At 35.2% G+C, this 19,841-nt stretch overlaps 1 protein-coding gene across 2 annotated transcripts in view; it reads left to right on the plus strand.

Annotated features, from left to right (window-relative positions):
- COL19A1 (collagen type XIX alpha 1 chain) overlaps positions 1 to 19,841 on the plus strand; it is a 181,761-nt gene that overhangs the window by 104,319 nt on the left and 57,601 nt on the right. For both annotated transcript variants that reach the window (XM_072333644.1, XM_072333645.1), the window contains exon 16: positions 10,348 to 10,401. In XM_072333644.1, the coding sequence (XP_072189745.1) occupies positions 10,348 to 10,401 (54 nt within the window). The remainder of the gene's footprint in view (positions 1 to 10,347; positions 10,402 to 19,841) is intronic.

The raw sequence follows: 19,841 nt of genomic DNA on the forward strand, positions 1-19,841 counted from the left end.
AAATATGCTCTTTCTAAGACTCTAAAATTAAATGACTTCATTTGTTTTAGTTTGAATAAATCTAAATATCCAATATCCCGATTTTCCAGAGAAAATCTAGTACTATGGCCCAAGATCCATGTTAATGGGGCTCATATCTCACTAGAGATAAACAGCTCCAGTTACAGTTGTGTTCTTCATTCAAAATGTATGTTGAATTAGTGAACAGTGAAATATTTCTATTAAATAACCTTGATTCTAGGATCATTACTGAAATCAATTGGAGTAGATCTTACTTCAGATAGATTCTTATAGACCTCAAAGGGATCACTGAAATGGAATAGGATACTCTTGAGGATGAGACACAAGAAAAAAAAATAACAATGCCTGTATGGTATTTTGGAACATATCTTGTGTAAGGGATGGAAAAGCAAATACATCTATTATAGGTAGCATTTTATACCTGTTTCTGGAAGATCTGAAAGCAAATATGTCTTCTGTCTCTGGTTCCAATTGTGTGCACTTGGCTTTCCTGAAAGATGTATTCAGAGGTTAATAGCACTGAAGAACAGAAGCAGTTTTCAGGTTGACTGAATTCACACTTTTTGTACATTTTGTAAAGTGGACTGTCAAATAATTACATTTCTTTGATTATGAAATGCTGTACAAATGTTTCAGGTCAGTTGATTCTGGCGTAGAAAGATGGCAGTGCATTGATACAGTCGCTGATGTTTGTTTTCATATTTAACAAATGTTTTAATTTAATACAAATGAAGCATTTAAATTTTAGAGAAGGAGACGTAGGTCTTCAGAAAGATGGAAGTAACCAAAGCACTGAAACATTTTTGTAGCTGTTAAGTGACAGAAGGGATGAAACAGTATGAATTAGTTTAGCAGTCTGAAGACAGATTACAACACTTTGGGAATATATGGCCCAGCGGGAAGTCTTTCTCTCTCTGCCACTGTAAATAGTCATGGGTTTCTATTGGCAAGAACTTAAAAAGATGAATGACATGAATTGTAACAGCTAGGGGAAAATCCAGTCTTCTGAGTTATTTTACTTGTGTGATTTCTGTGTGGTCATGACTTCTACTATATATGACCAGGAAAGGAAGATGTCTTGCTGAGAATAAGTAATAGGTCAGATAATATCAAGGTTCTTATGTCAGTGAACAAAAACTCTGTCAAGAACATTCGTGTTGTTACAGCCAAAACATGACATCAGTGTTTCAATTATGAGTCTTGTTAAATCAAAGTTATAAAATGTAACATTTGTTTCATGCATTTGCATTGTCACAGATGTATGATCTATATCATTATCGTAATTTTTATGCTTTTATTTTAAAAATATTTCTATTTATAAAAATGAAAATGAATTATTTTGTTGTGGGAAGGGAAGGAAGAGAGGTGGAAATAATTGTTTGAGCTGACTAAAATGAACTGGGACATGGAGGGAGGAAATACTCAAAAGGTTTTGGTCAAGCTGGAATGCTGGATCTGGGTTGTCTGCTCTGTGGACCATCACAAAGGACAATGAAACAAGCTGGACAAACATTCTTGCTGATCTCAGCATGAACCAGAACATCTGCAGTACTGTATAGTGCCAGAGTGTTGTCCCTAACACAGAGCTCACCCTAATCCTGTCCTCATCATGGGCAGCACGAGCTATACAAGAAGGCTGAGAATGCTTTACTGCAGTGATTCCAAAACAGCTGGATGGTAGGCCTTGGGTCCACATGAAGTTGTCTGTAGTTAATCTTCAGAAGCCTGTAGCCATAAGTAGCAGGAATTGTGAAAGTCTAAGTGATGTGAGTGACCCTGTGTTTAAAAGAGCTAGGGAATTTGGTAAAGAAGAAGGAAACAGCACTGTAGTGCAAAATATGCTCAGCTGCAAAAAATAATAATAATAACAAAATAGAGGCTTTAGATAGAATCTTACTAAAGTCAGTGATCATAGGAAGTTTTAAGTTTCTTTGATTCATGCACTGTAAATACAAATACATTTTTATGACTCAGATTACTAATTACAACACATATTTAAGTAATTTTACTAATTATTTAACTTTGTGTATGTTTCCATGAAGTCACTTAACATTACACAAGTTGAGATATATATTTATCTTATTGGTTCTGGTAGTAATTTTATAGGAGTAGTCCAAAGTCATCATTGATTCTCACCCTTTATTTATCATTACATTTATTTCTCTTGTATTAACTTTTTGTGATGATGTATATATACTAGATCTCTCCTCTTTAGTATTTTTTAAATTTATTATGAAGCAATTTGGGAATATATTTTGAACTTTTCTCCCTAATAATACCACTTCATGTAAGTATAATTCAGGAATATGTTTATTTTCTTTGAGTTCCCTGATAAATTGTACCATAATCAAGGATTCTGCAGAGAATAAAAAGCAGGGACCATACTGTTTTGTCTGGTCAGTCTTGTCAAAGCATGGCATTTGGTTTGAGGAGCTAGTGGCTGTCTTCTAAAGTGATACAGCTGGCTAAGCAGCTCCCTCTTTCTGGTATCCGCAGCTTAAGTCTGTGCATGTCGTGTCAGAGGAGTGACAGGTGAGGGAAGGTAGCGCAGCAGTCTCTTGTAAAATGTATTATAACTATTTCTCTTGACACCCGATACGCTGCTTTTAGTTCCTGAGGAAAACGAGTGTCCGTCTGTACGTTCCTGTGAACCTATCCCTTTCAAGAGTTATGAAACAGTCGTCCAGATGGCACCAAGTGTTTATGCAGAAGCCAAGGCTTAAATCGACCACAGACAGAAGTACCCAAGACTTGCTTACTAAACAGATAGTTGGAATGTTGGCTTCCAAGGCTGGTTAAATTGAGCTGAAGGAAGCTAGAGCACAAGTGCAGCGTGGAGCTGTCTGCAGGGGGAAGGTGCAGGTTAGGTTCAGGCCCAGGCAAGTTCTGTGGTCACTTTTAGCTATTTCTTTGGTAAACAAACAACAGAGACAGATTACTCAACTTTTCTTTTGTAGCTTCTGTAATTATTTGTGTAAAGCTAAAATTGTGATTCATTTTTTTCATAGTAAAATATTTTCCAGGAATACCTACACAAATTCATTTATAGTTGTTTGTCTTCTGCAGAGGTAGCGTACTGTATTCCTATGTTTTTGCTGTTTCAATTGGCTACAGTGTTTCAGGCAATTCTTCTTGGAAATTCATGTACCAAATTTTGCTTATCTTGACTTCTGCAATCGATTCATTTCCTTTGAATAATGTGTGTTAATTTGAGAAGGGCCAAGGACCCATACAGCTAATGTTATCCTCTCATTCTTTTCAGGTAACGTTATAAGCTTAAGGAAAACTTCACTTAAAACTGTAATAATTATAAAACTGTAATAATTAATAATTATTAAATAAATGTAATGTATTTAATTACATTTATTTAATTACAGGGTAATTAAATAAGTTATAGATAGGGTTTTTTGTTTGTTTGTCTTTTTATTATTCTAAATATCCTATTTTTATATATGCAGCCTTTTAATGAAAATATGAATTTTATCTACTTTATCTACTTCTAAAAAAATTAATTTCATTAAAGTAATGAACAGTTTAGGTCTTTTGCATTAGGTATAGTGGTCTTTAGTTTTCACAATATAAGTATATATAAAGCAGAACTCAGAAAGATTATTTAGTGAAATAGAAGATGTTTTAACACTTCCAGGTTTTTTTCTTCAGTGTGCAATAATACTGATACTGAAGGCACAAGTGGAGTTTCATGTCTTAGCTTCACAAAAGAATATTCAGTCTGCTAACTTGACATGAATGTGATTTACATGTCTTTCATTAGAGGAATGATTAGAGAATATTCCCATATGCTTTTCTATTCACAGCAGGCATCAATGTAAAGGGTAATTTCAAATTACTCTTCAGGATTTAAGATGATATTTTTTTTTTTAATTTTTGCTCAGCAGATAAGCCCAGGTCTATTAAAAGTACCAGGTTCATGAAGTGTGAACCTCTGTAAAATTAGTCTTCCAGTTATCCTTTGAAATGATCATTTCTGAAGTGAAGTAATTTTCAAATGAATTTACCAGAGAAGTTACAGAAGTGACCAAACACCAAGAGTAATGAGATCAATAAGAATCCTTTTTCTGCTTGCATCAGAAATAAGTTATCATGAAAATATATCCGAACATATTTTCTTGCAGCCTGAAATGTTTTCTCCTAAATGGTGTCTCCTTTCCCACAGAAGTAAATGGGTTGGTGGCAGTTCAGACAGCCAAAAAAAAAAAAAAAAAAAAAAAAAAAAAAAGTTAAATTCCATGTTGAACTTGAGAGAAGGCAGCATGATTATTACAGTAGCAATGTGGCCAAAAATTGGGTTAGAATATTTCAGCTTGCCAACGTAACTTACTTCAGTAAGAATGTGAGGGAGACCAGGTTGCATTTGTAAATGTTGATGATTATAGAGGTATTTGAAATAAGCGATAGATTAATTTTCCTTGCTAAAATGGTAACACGATAACAAATAAATCATCCCTCTGTGAATTTCCTAGACCATTTTTCTGATTTTAGCAAAACTTTTGTATATAGTAATGTCTGCTATCTTACTCTGTGGGTTTCTGTGTAGGTAGTGATGGGCAATACTGTGGATGAAAGAAAAACACCACAGCAGAATTTTACGATCTCTCTCTCCCTCATACTTCTTTTTTATCTTCTCTAAGGTAGAACAGTGGGACAGTGAGAGAAAATAGTTTATCTGGGAAACTAACAGTGTAGCCATCTGGATGGTTGGGAAGGTGTTTATGTTTCAGTTCTGTTTACTGAGAGCAATAGCCCATTTCTTCAGGAGGAAAAGGAAATGTATCAGAAAAGCAAGCCAAGGAGGAAAATACCTTCAAAATAGCTTAGAAGAGCCACAGTGAAAATCATGACCTGTGGAGTAGATTTGTTCGCTGGTAACCCCTCCAGATCAGTAGGTAACTTCAAGATTTAACTGAACTGCATCTTGAGTCATCCCGTTTTCCTGTGTAACTGCATGAATGCAGCAAAAGCAATATCATCCTTCAGAAGAGGATGTCAGGGGAAGTTCTTCACAGAGAGAGTGCTGAGGTGCTGGAACAGACTGCCCAGAGAGGTTGTAGATGTCCCATCCCCGGAAGTGTTCAGTGCCAGGTTGGATGGGGCCCTGGGCATCCTGGTCAAGTAGCAGATCTGGAGGTTGGTGGCTCTACCTGTGGCAGGGGACTGGAACTTGATGATCCTTGGGATCCCTTCCAACCTAACCCATTCTGTGATTCTATGATCCAAAGAGCAGTGCTTGGCAAGTGACTAATGCTTTTTGGTTATTTCAGACTGCAGGAGTTTACCATGATCACACATTCAGTTACTTAAGAAGTCAAATTGGTGGTAGTGATATACTATACTGATTTGTGATTTTATGCTGCTCTACTTGTTAATTTTAAGAGGGTTTGTTACATACATAAATCCATCAGAGTGGCAGCCTTTCTTTATCCTAGTGAGAACTGTGTGTTGAAGAATTAGGTCAACTCTCTGCCGTGGGAATTGTCTACTGACTTGCTTGTAAAAATAAATAGATAAAAATTCTATTGTTGATTTTATTTCAGCAGAACTATACCAACTATAGTCACCAAATAATGCCTGTTATAGCTGAAACTTTTTAAAGTAGCAAGTTTTTTCATTACAGAAGCTCACATATTCAAATAGCAATAAATGAACCATTCTTACTTTGCCTCGTGTTTCTTCTGCATACCTAATTCAGGCATTGTGTCTTTGCTTGACTTGTCTCTTGCACTTTCTCCCTGTCTAGCAGCATTTATTCCATAAAAATTAGGCTATATATTTGCTGAAATTCATAGCAAGGAAGGAAAAACGGGTGAAAACAGTTTATGTACAGAAGACAGAAAGTCTATAAAAGTCTGTAATGAACTATTATTTTTTGTGCCATAATTAGACTTCTCTTATTATTGTTAGTACTCGTATGATATTTTTAATTTTTAAGGAGAAAGAAAAGCTGCTGTGCGCAGAAATCTGTTTCAGCAACCCTGCCTAAGCGTGCATGCGGTAGCTGTATAGTCTGCTTCAGAAACAGCTACATTTTGGGACAACTTTCAGAATAGCAGAAGTGCACTGACTTGTGAAATATTTTTACAGTATTCTTTTGGTATCAGTCATAAGCTTCCAGAGGAAGTAATAAATATCACAGCTTCAGTTTCACTCTTCTGCTTCAGCTGTTGCATTTTGTTTTGGTTTTCAATTCACCAGGAGAGCATGGTAAAAACTTCACTTTTATTCAGTATATTCTTAGGTTAGGTAGTTACTCTGAGCAGTTAAGAGTATCAGCTAAGTCTCCACCATATATCTCTTTAGAAACATGTCTTGATATAACAGGTATTTTAACTTGTTTTTTTACCTGCATGGTCATATGACAGGATTTTAGTTTTGCAATAAGCAACTTCTGACAGTTGCCACTTGTTACACTTTAAATTGATACCTTATGAAACTTAAAATTGCTCAATTGCCTGAATTTATTAGTTGATTTTTCTATCACTTCCAAATGCACTTTTCCTTCTACCATCTCAAGGTTAATAATTCCCATTAGCATTATCTTACATTACTGGCCAAAAATACCATCTTAAAATGCGAGTTCCTACAGATATTTTTGTTTAAATGTTGGTTCTTTTAAAAGTTTTTATTTTACTTTATCGTTTTGTAAATACACTATGAGAGTTTTCCTCTCTTCCATTGACTAAACCTTAATCTGTTTTGATGGTCTTTTTGTTTAAAGACCATTTGTCTGTGGGCTTATTCTTAGGCTTATGTTTTTTCTTTAGCTTTACAACCAACATCTTTTCCTTTGCCAATAGATTTACCATATCGTTTACCATAGATTTAGCTCTTATAAAGAAATTCACAAATTTCTATTCTTAACTTCATTTCCAGGGTCATAGAATCATAGAATGGCCTGAGATGAAAAGGACCTCAAAGATCATCTAGTTTCAACCCCCTGCTGTGGGCAGCGTCACCAGCCAGTAGACCAGGCTGCCCAGAGCCACAGGATCTTGTGTAATTCTTTAATGTCTGCTAGTATATCATGTTTTATCTTTTGTAGCTATTTCAACTCATTATAGTGGATTGTATCGGTTCACAGAATCTCAGAATACCCTGAGTTGGAAAGGGCCACAAGGATTACAGAGTGATCAGGGTTCAGCTGGCCCATTGGGCTGCCAGAACCAGTTTTGAGGTGCATCTGAGCCTACTCTAGTTTATTAGTTGGTGTGTTTGTTTGTATCTTTGTTTCTTCCCTCAAGGCTTATGTTAATGTTTGAGACATTTCCACTCTTATGTTCCTTAAGCTTCTTCAGTCAGACAACTCCATCAGACCCTATAGAGTCAATGAAAGGTACAGGCCCTATAGATTGCATAAATCTAATTTATTTCTCAATTAAATGGTCAAAAGGACAGCATCTTCTGAACTCAGTGGTGGCCTGACGGAGTCAGGAAAGGGTTTTAGGCCATCTGAAAGTATGCATTATATTTTCCTGCCAGCCTGACTCCATTGGAATGTTGCTGTTCTCCTGTCTCACTTTGTGCCCTGTGCACTTCATTGCCATACCCATCCTATTACTAGTACAATACTATTAGACTGAAAGCTGACACATAATGTATTGTTTTAATTACTTCGGGTGTTGTTTACTTGGGAAGATTCCACATGTGAAACAAGTTACCTTCTGATATAAACATTTTCCACACAATCAACAGCATATCCTTTGAGGCCACATGGCAATATGTAGCCTATCCCTTTCTGTCTACAGTGAGTTTCTTGGATGGAGCTTGGCAACTGTGTGCCTCCTGTTATTTGAAGGAGCAGAGAATATGTCCTTTAGTCTCCAGAGGGAGATACCCAGAAGTTGAAGAGGATAAAAATCTTAATAGAAACTGTGGTCTGCCTTCATAAAAATTATATTTTTCTGTGCTAAACTGTTAAATTCATTGCCAAGTTTTTTAGGAATTTAGCAGAGTTTTTTATTCATCCCATTAGTGAGATTTCACCATTGAGAAGTTTTATTTTCATTCCTTCTGCAGGTTTCTTCTTCAGTTACATTTCCAGGATCTCATCCAATGAATGCTGAATGCTAAGCATTGCTAAGACATTACTGTTCCTAAGTTATTGCAACTTTACAGCCGTGTTAGTTAACATTGCCCATATTGTCCTATCACTTTTTAGACCGAAGATCCCACTGAAGGTAGTGTGAACTTTTACCTCAGATTCAATGTCAGGATATGGCTCCTTGTACAGAGTAGTCCTCACTGCCTGGTTACCAATTGTAAGCATATCTCCTCCCTTTCCTTGCAGATAAACCTTTTTATCTGGTTCTTTTTTTTTTTTTTTTTTTTTTTTTTTTTTTTTTTTAATAATGATAATATTGCAGGAAGAAGAAAAAGAATAAAAGTAGGCCTAGAAAATGTTGGCTGTTAATTATCATTATAGTGCAGTTATATTGTTGTATAATTCTTATTCCCTTGGAACCTTATTGTACAGATATGTGAGGCTCATTATTTTCTCCTTCATAAAACTGACATTGCAGGCTTTCATTTCATTCCCCTACATAAAATTTCCACTAAAAGTGAAGTATTAACAAAACAGAACTTCACCTCTTCCTGAATTCCCAGAATTTCTCTGCAAAACATAATATTGCTAATAGTTGGTAGGAAGAATTCTCAGCAAATTTTAAACTACCTTCAGGAAACAGTAGAAAAGGCTTACAGAGTTCATATTTATGTACTGCTTTATGTGTTTGTGCCTGTGTAAGCTGCATTGCTGTATTTAATTTACTGGAATTTATTGGACGCAAAATTGTCTTGCATATTCTACTTCCATAAATTTTTAGGAAATAGCATACATAAATTTTGTAAAAGATTCTAAACCTTCTCTTGGTTCTATTATACAGAAGTGAAAGAAGTAATATCCTGTAGTGAAATAATGGCTGTAGTACTCAGTGTTTGAGAGTAGAGAAAAAGAGAAGACATAACTCTTGAGCAGACTGCTTTCATTTAACTGATGTCAGTTTTCACTCAAGTCAGCTGAAAATATCCTTTAAAGTGTTATAAACTAGCAACTTTTACATGTCCCCTTTCACAAGTTTATTTTGTGATTTAAAGATCATAAATGAAATTCTCTAATTTGTTTCTAGAAATCTGGGCATTTTTAAAATTTATGATAATTACAGGACTTCAGTTTAACCTGTTCAGAATTAGACCAAACATACAAATATTCAAGTGTTTCAACTTGAAGTATATTGAAGGAATCCACAAGGATTAGTAATTTAAATAGTTAAGATTTAAATATTTCACTATTTCAAACCCTTAAGCTGAACATAAAATCTTGATTTTTTGATACCCTATAAGAATATGCAATATTAAATTTAATGTTCATTAAATTATAGGAAGTAGATCTGATCAGTGCTCTTTGCTGATTGCACTGAAATTCATTTCATATTTCTTGTTGCTATAATGGAAATTGGATAGCTTCCTTGATGTCATTAAAAAAAAAAAAAGAAAATGTTCCAAGGTGACTCATAAATTAAGAGGAAGGGCAGCCTTCTAAGCAGAAAGCTGTTATGAGAAGACTTTATGATTATATCGTACATTAATCAGATATAAAATTAAAACTCTTATCCCTCAGAAACAGTCTATGTTTCTGTAACTGCAGTCACTCTTGCAGTCTCTTGCATTGAGTTTGGAAGAAAGGCTCATATGGTTGGAGTATATTCAAAATAACCCAAACTCCTGTACCTGGTCTAGGGAGAGGGAAAGACAGAAGTGGCTTTGAGTGATCTGAAAAGCCCAGTCGAGGCATACAGAGGCAACTACATAGAGCCAGTTCTTACAATAAAGAAGGCATTAGACTGCCTACTATATTTAGTATTATTTTCCTCTTCTCCTTTCCCTTCCCCCACCCCAATTCCAGTGCCTATATTTGAATTTGAGTTACAAAGCTGTATAACTTTGTATATGACTTAATATAAATGATTTGCTTTCTTATAGCATCCTAATTCCACCAAATAAATAGATCTTCATGCGGAACAGTAGCTAACAATGCTTACAATTCTGCTTAAGTAATGCTGATTTACCTCCTTGATTTTAAATGCTTCTCCATGGGGGAATATGATTAATAATTACTGTTGCATTCTTTTCCTCACACCTTCCCCTGAAAGAAGTTATTACAAATAACCTGTTTGGTTTTGTTTGTTTGTTTGTTTTTTTAATTAGAAATAAATGCTATATTTGACATCTGGCTCTTTGGCTTAGTCTTGCTAGTACTGAATAATAGAGAAAATAACAGTGAATGTTATATTTGTTTAATGTTTGCATTTTCAGGGTTTGCCAGGGCTGGAGGGTCCCCAAGGTCCACCTGGTAAAGAAGGTCAAAGGGTGAGTAAACTTTGTGAACAACTGTTGTGTGTGCTCACTGACCTGGATGTGTGACTTCTTTCCAAGCACTAATAAAAAATTGAAAGGTAGCAGCTGAGTATGAAACATGCTGACAGTGAACTGAGCTTTGACACTTGAGGTTTCTCTTCAGTTTAAGGAGATTTAACAATTCAAACCATTGAAAATGTTTTAATGACTGACAGTACTGAGGTAGATATTGTCATTTGTGCAACGTTTCCACTGTAATTTTAAGTGAAAGAATATTAGCATTTCTCAGGAGTTTTAGTTTTATTGCAGGAATAGACCATATCTTACTACTTCTGGAGTATATGGATTTAGGGGTATTGTCTACAACATTAGAAACCAGAACCCAATTTTGGTAGTAGATGCCATTGTATCAGTGTCATGCCTAGTGTATCTATTAAAAAAAGAAAAAAAAAACAACAAACAAAACAAAACAAAACAACAACAAAAAAAAACACACAAAAAAGAAGATATGCTATGAGCTAAAAAAACAACACTGAATGTTATGCCTAAGACATTAAATAAATGTTTGGTTATTGATATTTTTATTATAATAAAGTAATTGACAGATTTATATGTGTTTGTTATGCATTTCTTTCCCGTACTTACTGACTTGGGTATTTCAGTGAAATAGATAATGAATATTTATAATCCTAATATATCAAGAAATTATTTGGCCTCGAGAGTTTATAAATCTACTCTGCTCCTAAAAGTTTGTGAAGATATTTAATTTGGATATCATAATATTTATTATTTCAGTTAAGTTATCTAAAGTGGAAGGCTTTAATATCATTCATCATTGACCTTAGTCAAACAGAATGAATTATCGAAGTCTAGTTTAATAATTCTAGCAATAGTAATAAGACCAGTTCTTGAAGAGAGAGGTTTGAGACCTTCAGACCATTACTCAAATTTTTACATTGCTAAGTTATAAAGTTAAGTTATAAAAATAGCACTGACTTTCTCTTAAGTTAAACATGAAGCTGGAAGCTGAGGTTATTTACACTTCAATGTAAGACTAGTGAGTCCTCTCAGAAAAAGTCAACAGAGTAAGGTAGAATAAAAAGTTACATGGCAAATATAAACATGGGATTATGGATTTTTTATTAAGAAGTTTGTAATTTCTGCAAGTCTTACTGTTACACAGTTAGATATTCAGAATACTAGGAAGCTACAGATATGCAGTTTTAGCATGCTTTAGCATGTTTGTGTGCAGTATTAAATCTTCAGATATGCACAGTTTACTTCTCATTTAGGAACATTTATAAATATAATGTTTTTTTAGAGATATTTCTGTTTGTATTGCTCACTTTTTGCATTCAAGGCTCTGGGCAAAATATGTTTTATTATCTCTAACTCTGTATAAGTGAATTTCAAGATGTCTATGGGCTTTTTGTTTGTTTTTTGTTGTGGTTTTTTTTTTTTCCCCCAGTGAAAACTAGGGAGTTGGTACATTTATCATGGCCATTTCCTGTCCACACATAAAATTTAACTGCTATCTCACTCCAGTAGATGTAAAAACAGGATTGATGATTGTTTTATAACCTAAGCCACACACATAGTTGCCTTGAACGAACAATAGGAACTGGAGACTTGAGAATCTCAGCATCTGTCCTTATCTTACTGACCATGAGATATTCACAATACTTATTCTGCTGATCATCCCCACCCAACTATTAATAACATAGTTTGCAGTCGTCCTTCAACTCCCATGTGTATTTGCATTTGCAATACATTTTATTACCCAATAACATACTGCTTGTACCAAGAACTCTGCTCTATTTAATGGCAAACAGGACAGTATGTATCTAATGGCTGTTAAATATTCCTTGTTATTTAATTATAGATGTCATGTTCCTCTGTTCTACTTCCAGCAGATCCTCAAGTCTTTCACATTATATTCAGTGCTGTTTTAGTCATGGGCTCTCTTTTGAACATTAAAGCAAAAAATTGAGCAGTTAATTGATGATTTTTTTTCAACATACTGTTCATTTGTAAAGATGCTAGTGTGCCCATTTTGTGGGCTACAACTAAAACATTTTAGGGAGAAATAATGCATCTCAAAACATTTAAAAATAATCATGTTTGAGTGCAAACTTTGAGAACCTGAACTTTTTACACTTTCCAGTTTAATTGCACATTGTTATACTCAGTTTTAATTCCCAGTTCAGTGGTATTTTTAAATGCTCAGTTCTTTTGCAAATTAAGCTACTATTAATAGCAAATTGAGAATCGTTAAGTGTGTGCACTAGAGGTCATTGACCACTTAGAAAGATCTAAGGAACTGAGAAAAATTAACATTATTAATAGTTTTATGTCAAAAACTCAAAGAAACATGTAAAAGGTCCATGAGAGAGCTAGCGCTTTAGGCAAACAACTTAGGCTTCTAAATGATAGTACACAAATAGCTCAGCAATGGAATTTAATGATAGAAGTGTGCGAAATATCTTCTGTCCAAGCTGTTCTCTCTGGATGCTTTCCAGATGTCCCAAAGTTATGAAGGAGTTTGCAGAAAGTGGTGTACATTAATATAATATGTTTACAGAAATGAAAAGTAGGGAGATCATTTAGAACAGGGGAGCTGAGACCCTGAAATCTCTTTGTCACTGATTAAGAAAAACTCCAAACCCACTGAAAATTTGAAGTGGTACAGCAATGAAGAACTAGTGCAATTATAAATAAAGATCGGATTTGTCTGCATATTATTTCTTTGCTTTAGTAGAAAAACATATATGTATTTTTCTCGGTAAAAGAATTCATTAACAGTCTAGTATTTTTAAATGATCAGTTGTAAAAGTGTTTGTTTTTTGTTTTTTTTCAAAAAGTGCTGTTTGTGTTGTACTGTTTCTAGATTTTTCATGCTTTCTAGAATTTAGTGACAAAACATACCTGTATATGTTTCTTGCCTGTATAAGTTGTTTGTACTTACTAATTTCCATCTTATAAATTATTTTGAGTTAACCCAAGTTAACTCAACAGGGAGTCATCGCAAACCTTTGCTGTTCCTGTGAAAAGGCCAGTGGTTCTCTTTGCTGTACTGTTAGTAACAGTATGTGTGTTTTCTAGTTTTTAATTTTTAACAAAGTGGCTCATTGATTAAAATAGAAAGCGTGAGTGCTATCCTAGTATTGCATAGAATTTAATCCATGGAACAAATACTTTATACTTCTGATCTTCTGCATTAAGCAGAACATCATTATTTCTCTCAGTAATCCAGCACTTTAGCTGGGTGTTTCTTTCACAGAAGTATCAACAGCAGACTTCACAATTCTGTTTGATTGTTCCAGTGCTCCCTGAAATTTCAAAAATGTGCTTTTTTTCTTTACCCTTGAGAATGTATCTTGAGCTCCCAGAAAATAGTCTTTGTCACATCTGCATTGAAGAGTTATTTAAAGATACTTTCTGTGTAATCAAGTCATCATTGCCTTTGTTTTTGAGAAAACAATGGTTCTTTAGCTCCTCATGTGAGGAATTTTCTTCAGTCTCCAAATAATTTTGACATGCTGTTGTACTTTCATCAACGTTTCTACATTTGTAAATATAGACTATGGAGTCACATATAGTCCGTCCTCCATGTTAAATGTCATGCATCGTGTATTTGCAAAATATAATGAGAGAGGTGTTATGAATTAATATGTAATTTCATTTAAGTAACTTGGTGACACTAATTTTCCCTGAGCTTTATGCATTCAATGTGTTGTTTTTTTTTCCTGAAAGTGATTTTTTTTTTTTTTATATGGTTGGTATGTTAGTGAATTCCAAAGATTTTCTTAACAGAAAACATAAATGCAGCTTTGTCAGACAGCTATACTGTGAAATCCAAAATTTGTCATTTTTCATCCTCATATGTAGGAGCCAGGCCTAAAATACAACAGCCACAGAAGCTCACGAAGCAGTTTCTGTGCTCTGCTTTTTTGAGATCTTCTTGATGTCTTCCTGAGCTTTTATAATCTGGGAACTTCAGGCAAGTGGCTAGCAAACTTTCCTTGTCCAGCATATACGTTCTTAGATATGATGGCCAGAAGGCGTATGACCCAGGTAGTGTTGGAATGAATGTTGCTTTGCTGTCAGTTTCTTGGATGCAGGCAGCTTCAGAAGGAGGATGCAGCTCAGTGAGTCTTGAGATGGAAAGGATGCCTGGGGCCTCTCACTGAAGCTGGAACGTGTTGCAGAAGGTTTGCAGTTACCAAGGAACTGTACCACCAAGTGAAAGAGCTGTGGAACAAGATCAGCAGACTGCACAGCATTGATTTTTACTAGTAAAACCAGCCTTGAGGAATCCCAGCCCCTGAAAGCAGAGGGAGTGTCTGGAGGAAGAAAGATGTCCCCAGTCTGAGGATAGCTCTTAAGAAAAGTGAATGTATATAGGGTCGGACTGGTCGCACATAGATGTGCTGAGCACTGGGTGATGTCATTGCAAAATGACTCTTGATTGTTTTCAAATGATTGTGTCAGCTGGGAGAGGTTCCTGAAGGCTGAGAACAAAAATATCACTTGTATCTTCACAAAGCATACCTTAGCAAGTTGACAGAGAGCTGTATAAAAATAAATCATCTAAGTTTCATCTGGAGAGTAAAAACCCCTGGCATCAGTACAACCTCATTCTAGACAGTATGGAAAGGAGCTGTACTGAAAAGGATCTTGGGAACCTGCTGGACAAGCAGACCATGAATCAGCAATCCACCTACATGTCAAAAAAGTTCATTACTAGCCCATCATTGAGATCATTGCCCTCTACTCAGTACTGGTAAATCCATACTAAGAAAGATACAGTTAGTGCAATGTGTCTAGCAAAGGGCAACTAAGAGGGTTAAGGGCACTGGAGCATCTCTCACATAAGGACAGCCTGGAGAAAAGAAGGTTCTGGAGAAGCTTATCAATGTATATAAATACTTGACTGTGTACAAATAGCTGATATGAGGGAGGCAGACTCTTTTTTCAGCAGTACCTACAGACAGGACAAGAGGCATTGGGTGCACACTGAAAAACAGAAAATTCCATCTCAACATAAAGAGAACCTTTTTTATTTTTTTTTTTTTACAGTTGTGGTTGACAAACACTGGAATATATTCCCTGGAGAAGTTATGGAACCTCCATCCTTGGAGAAGCTCTAAACAGTACTTTACTCTCAGCGTAGTTGACAAACCTCTTCGTTTTTATGGATTAACAAGATTTTTGGAAATGCTTCATGTGTACTTAAACAAACCAGTGCTCCACCATGGTGGTTGCCTTGGTTCCAGTGAGGAAGTCAGTTCAAGCATTTATAAATCTTTTTTACAACCATATTATTGAGTCTATTCCTTAGGAAATTGCAGGTGTCTTGAAGTAAATGTTTTTGAAGCAACTTCCTTACAACTTCCCTTATTTCCAATTCGTATGTTTATAATACAAAATACTTGAGGGAAGAGGTTGTTTAGCATTAGCTCAGCGATAACTGAAATGTATCATAAAACCAAGAATCCTTAGAGCTGTAATATCTCCTGTGTCAACAGTGATCTTGCTAAAATGGAATGTTTGGAGGGGGCTTGTGAAATTGCAATATTTCCCTATTAAATAATCAACTTACTGTCTGAAATTACAAGTTTCTCTAATCAAATATGAATAAAATTATTATGGCACAGGGGAACATTTTCCTAAATAAATAATTGGGTGGAGAATTACTAGATTTTCTTAACTTAATTATTTAAAATGGCATACAAATATAAAAATGAATTTAAATTCAGATTGCATTCATATGATTTATAGAACTTAAACTTTTCTTTGACATAATTTGTTTTCTAGTTCAGTGAGTAAATGTTGTACTCAACCAATTGTAAAACAAGCTTTACAGAGCAATGATAATTGCTGCATAGTAGGTTAGGCTCCTGGCACAGCACAAACAGTATCTTTCACAGCTATAGCTATGGAGTTTTGAAATCTCTTTTAATCTTGTCAGTCCTTCCTGACTTTGTTGTAAGTTGTTTTTAAGTATGTAATGCTTTGGTCTGATTTTCTTTAAGTTGGACTCGTACATTCCTTCAATCAGCTATGTAGCAGTCTAAAAAATGGTTATTGTAAAAGAGGGAGGCAGTTTTCAGCTGGGGTGTTTCTGAATTAAAAGCAAAGGACCACTAAGGGTACAGAGAAAAATGGAAAGAGATTATTTCAGTTTTAAGATCTCAGTTAGAACTTTTGAACTACTTTACAAATACTTTTTATCAGTTTTATTATTATTATTAATATTTCTTACCAAAAGGTATAGCAACTTCAGAGAATAGAAAACTAGTTGTTACAGTTAAAAAATAAATTATTAAAAATACAAAAGATGTTCATTATAAGAAATCTAAGTGTAGCTGAAAAATGCCTCTACCAGTGATTTTGTATTGAAATGCATTTCTGTGCTGCACCTGAACAATTGTGACTGATTCTGTGTGGAGGTTTTTTAGAAGCAATGAAGAATTTAGGTTGTAGCATTTTACTTCTTGGTGTTGCTGTGCCTTTTTAAGCATTATTTTGGAGCTTATTAAACACATCAAGAGTACTAGATAATCTCTTCTAGCATTTTATAAATATAAAAAAAATTAGTCTTTATTGGAAATCTTGCCTAAAATAAGAAAGCCAACATTTAGTGAAGAAATGCTTCTGCATTAGCAAGGAGGTCCCTGATGACTTCCTTTCCAAAACAGAGGATCAAGACCTTGTGTGCTCTGTGCTTTTGTAAACCATGTTTCTGTGAGAGACTTAGCGGGATGCAAGTTGTAGGCTTTCACTTGTTTTCTGCAAACAGCTTTCTTATTTCCTGTGAGTTTAATTTAATTTAATATTTAATATAGATGTTAATTTGTTGTATTCATTACCATCAGATAACCTCAAGGCCAACGTTAAGAGGACTGAAGAATTTGTATATTCATGTCCTAATATCATATCACTGCAGTAACCAATGCTTCACTGGCTACAAGGGGGATTTCCAATTTGGGCAACAGAATATTCAAACTATAAGATTACTAAGGATTAAAAATATATGTAATTCTAGCACTATCAAAGTTACTGTTGAAGCTATTAACAGTATTGTGAAGAGTTCATAGAATTATAGGATATCCCAAGCTGGAAGGGACTTATAAGCATCATTAAGTCTATCTTTTGGACAGTTTGATGGTTAAATGTCAAAGACATCCTTAAATATTACCAAAAGTTTGCTTAAGAGCACAGTGGGAAATAATGACTGCACTGGCACTGCACGTTTGTTGTAGGTTTCTAATTTTCACACTGAGACCTGTTAAATAGCTTGTTGACATCTTGGGGAAGCCTCCTGTCACAAAGCCGTTCGGTAGATGCTAACATTGTGTTATGGCACAGTTGGAGGTGCAAACAAGGTTCGATCTGTGATTGCTCTGATTTTTGTGATTAGTTCTCTTCCTTTTTCAGCACTTCTTGAACTGGCTTTCTTACTGATTGCACCATGTGACATCTGCCAAGTTGCCCTGGTGTGGCAACTTGGCAAGCCCATGGGAAACCATACAGTAGAGGGCTGTCACAGTTCCACCTGTTCTTCCCCTGGATCAGAGTGGGTTTATGGTAGACTCAACAAGCAGCTGGGAGCAAAAGGTACTTACTACAGAAAGGGAAAATAGGAGAGTTTATAAGTGTTAGGTTTATCAGCTGCGAGGGCTGAAGTGCAGGAAAGTTGTGTTGAACTACTACAGGCACTTAAGTTTGTGTTAGACTTCTTGGAGGCAGCTTTGGGTGCGTGAGAAACAATCCAACACCTACTCAGAACCTGCCTTTGTGACTACAGTTAAGTGCCTGAGAAGCTGTTGAGGTGTCCATGCAGTGGACACTAATATCAGTGTCTGTCCTTTGCATCTGCTTTCTGTTTTGGGTATATCTGTCCCACTTTCAGTTCATTTTTAGGGTTTATGCAAGAGGATCTCAGTTTATCCTGGCAAACATGTTACATAAGCTTCATTAATCTTGTCTAATAACTATAGTAGTAAAGTCTTTAAAGCCCAGCTTCCTACTTTCTCTAGAACTAGTTTCTGCTTTGAAACATGATGATGTGTTTCAGGGACTGCTAATTAACAGTTTCCCTTTAAAATTCACACAGGCTTAATTAAAGACTTTTGCCTTCATATTCAGGCATAAGTTCTTTGAATTATTAATTCCATTTCATAAGTCTTGTCAGTATTCCTACATAACTCCACTTAATTTTATCCTAAAATAATCTGCAGTTTATTTTAGGCACTAGGATTAGTGGTCTTACTCTTCTATACTTAGAGATATATGAATAGATGGATGTAATATGATACAGCATGGAGCTGCAATATAGATTTAGAATTCTTCCATTGTGTATTGGAGCTGCAGCCATGCCCAGAGGCTGCAGTCAGTGTACAGGCATGTGCAAGGATGCACAGAGCCTCACTTCTAAAGAGCTTTCAATCTAATGTGAGACAAAACTTGTCAAGTCATTTTGATTAACAGAAAGGGTGAAGGAAGAGAGGAATAAAGAGTTCAGCTGACTGTGTTCTTTAGCTAGGCACTCAGCTGGGGTTTGCTGGAGCATATAATTTCTCATTTATTCTGTTTTTAATATTTCATTCTTTTTGTCCCTGACCAAGCAGTTGTTGTTTGAATGATTTATGTCTGTATCATAGCTGAAGTTTGTCCTAAAGAGAAAAGGAAAGTAGCTTACTATTCAAACTAGTACAAAACAGGAGTCAAGAGGATGGGCAAAAATATTGGTAACATTTAGAGAGCTTCTTATCACACTGATTGCTAAGAGCAACAGAAACAACGAAATATGTAGCAGGAAGGAAATAGTCAGGAACTCCTTTTATTTTCCTTATATGCTTTTCTAAATAGTTTTTAACAACTGTTGACAGTGCTTACCTCTTTTATTTTTCTAAGTTGATGTAGCCTGGAATGGTTATTTTTATTTTAGTTGTCTACAACCTGAATGTTTGCTTGGTGAACTCAACAAGGGTAATGAATTTCACTATAATTTTATCACTTGTAGATAATGTCTGTGTAGAAAATAACACTATTCAGGCAGCTAATGCTTTTTTGGTGCATTTTAATCTCTACACGTGAACTTGCAAAGGAGTAAGGGAACAGTTTGTTGAGCTGCATATGTCAGCTCTCTGCCACACACACAGTAACACAGCAAGGAGTATGGCTTTCACCCACTTCTGAAAGGGAGGTTGGAGCCGAAACTCTGCCCGCTCTGTGAACCCAAGAGGGCACCAAGGTATTTGCAGTTCTTTCTTGCCAGAAGGAAGACTTAGAATGAAAATGTAAATATTTAATCACAGACTGGGTCATGGTCTGCTCAAGGCAAGCCCATAATTAGCTTATCAAAAGAAATTCTTCTAACTTTTTAAATCACATTATTCTAAACAAAAAAAGATAATTATTTATCTCTACTTTTAATATGCTCTTTT

The sequence above is a fragment of the Excalfactoria chinensis genome, chromosome 3 (assembly GCF_039878825.1).
Source record: "Excalfactoria chinensis isolate bCotChi1 chromosome 3, bCotChi1.hap2, whole genome shotgun sequence".
In the NCBI taxonomy this organism is placed as follows: domain Eukaryota; kingdom Metazoa; phylum Chordata; class Aves; order Galliformes; family Phasianidae; genus Excalfactoria; species Excalfactoria chinensis.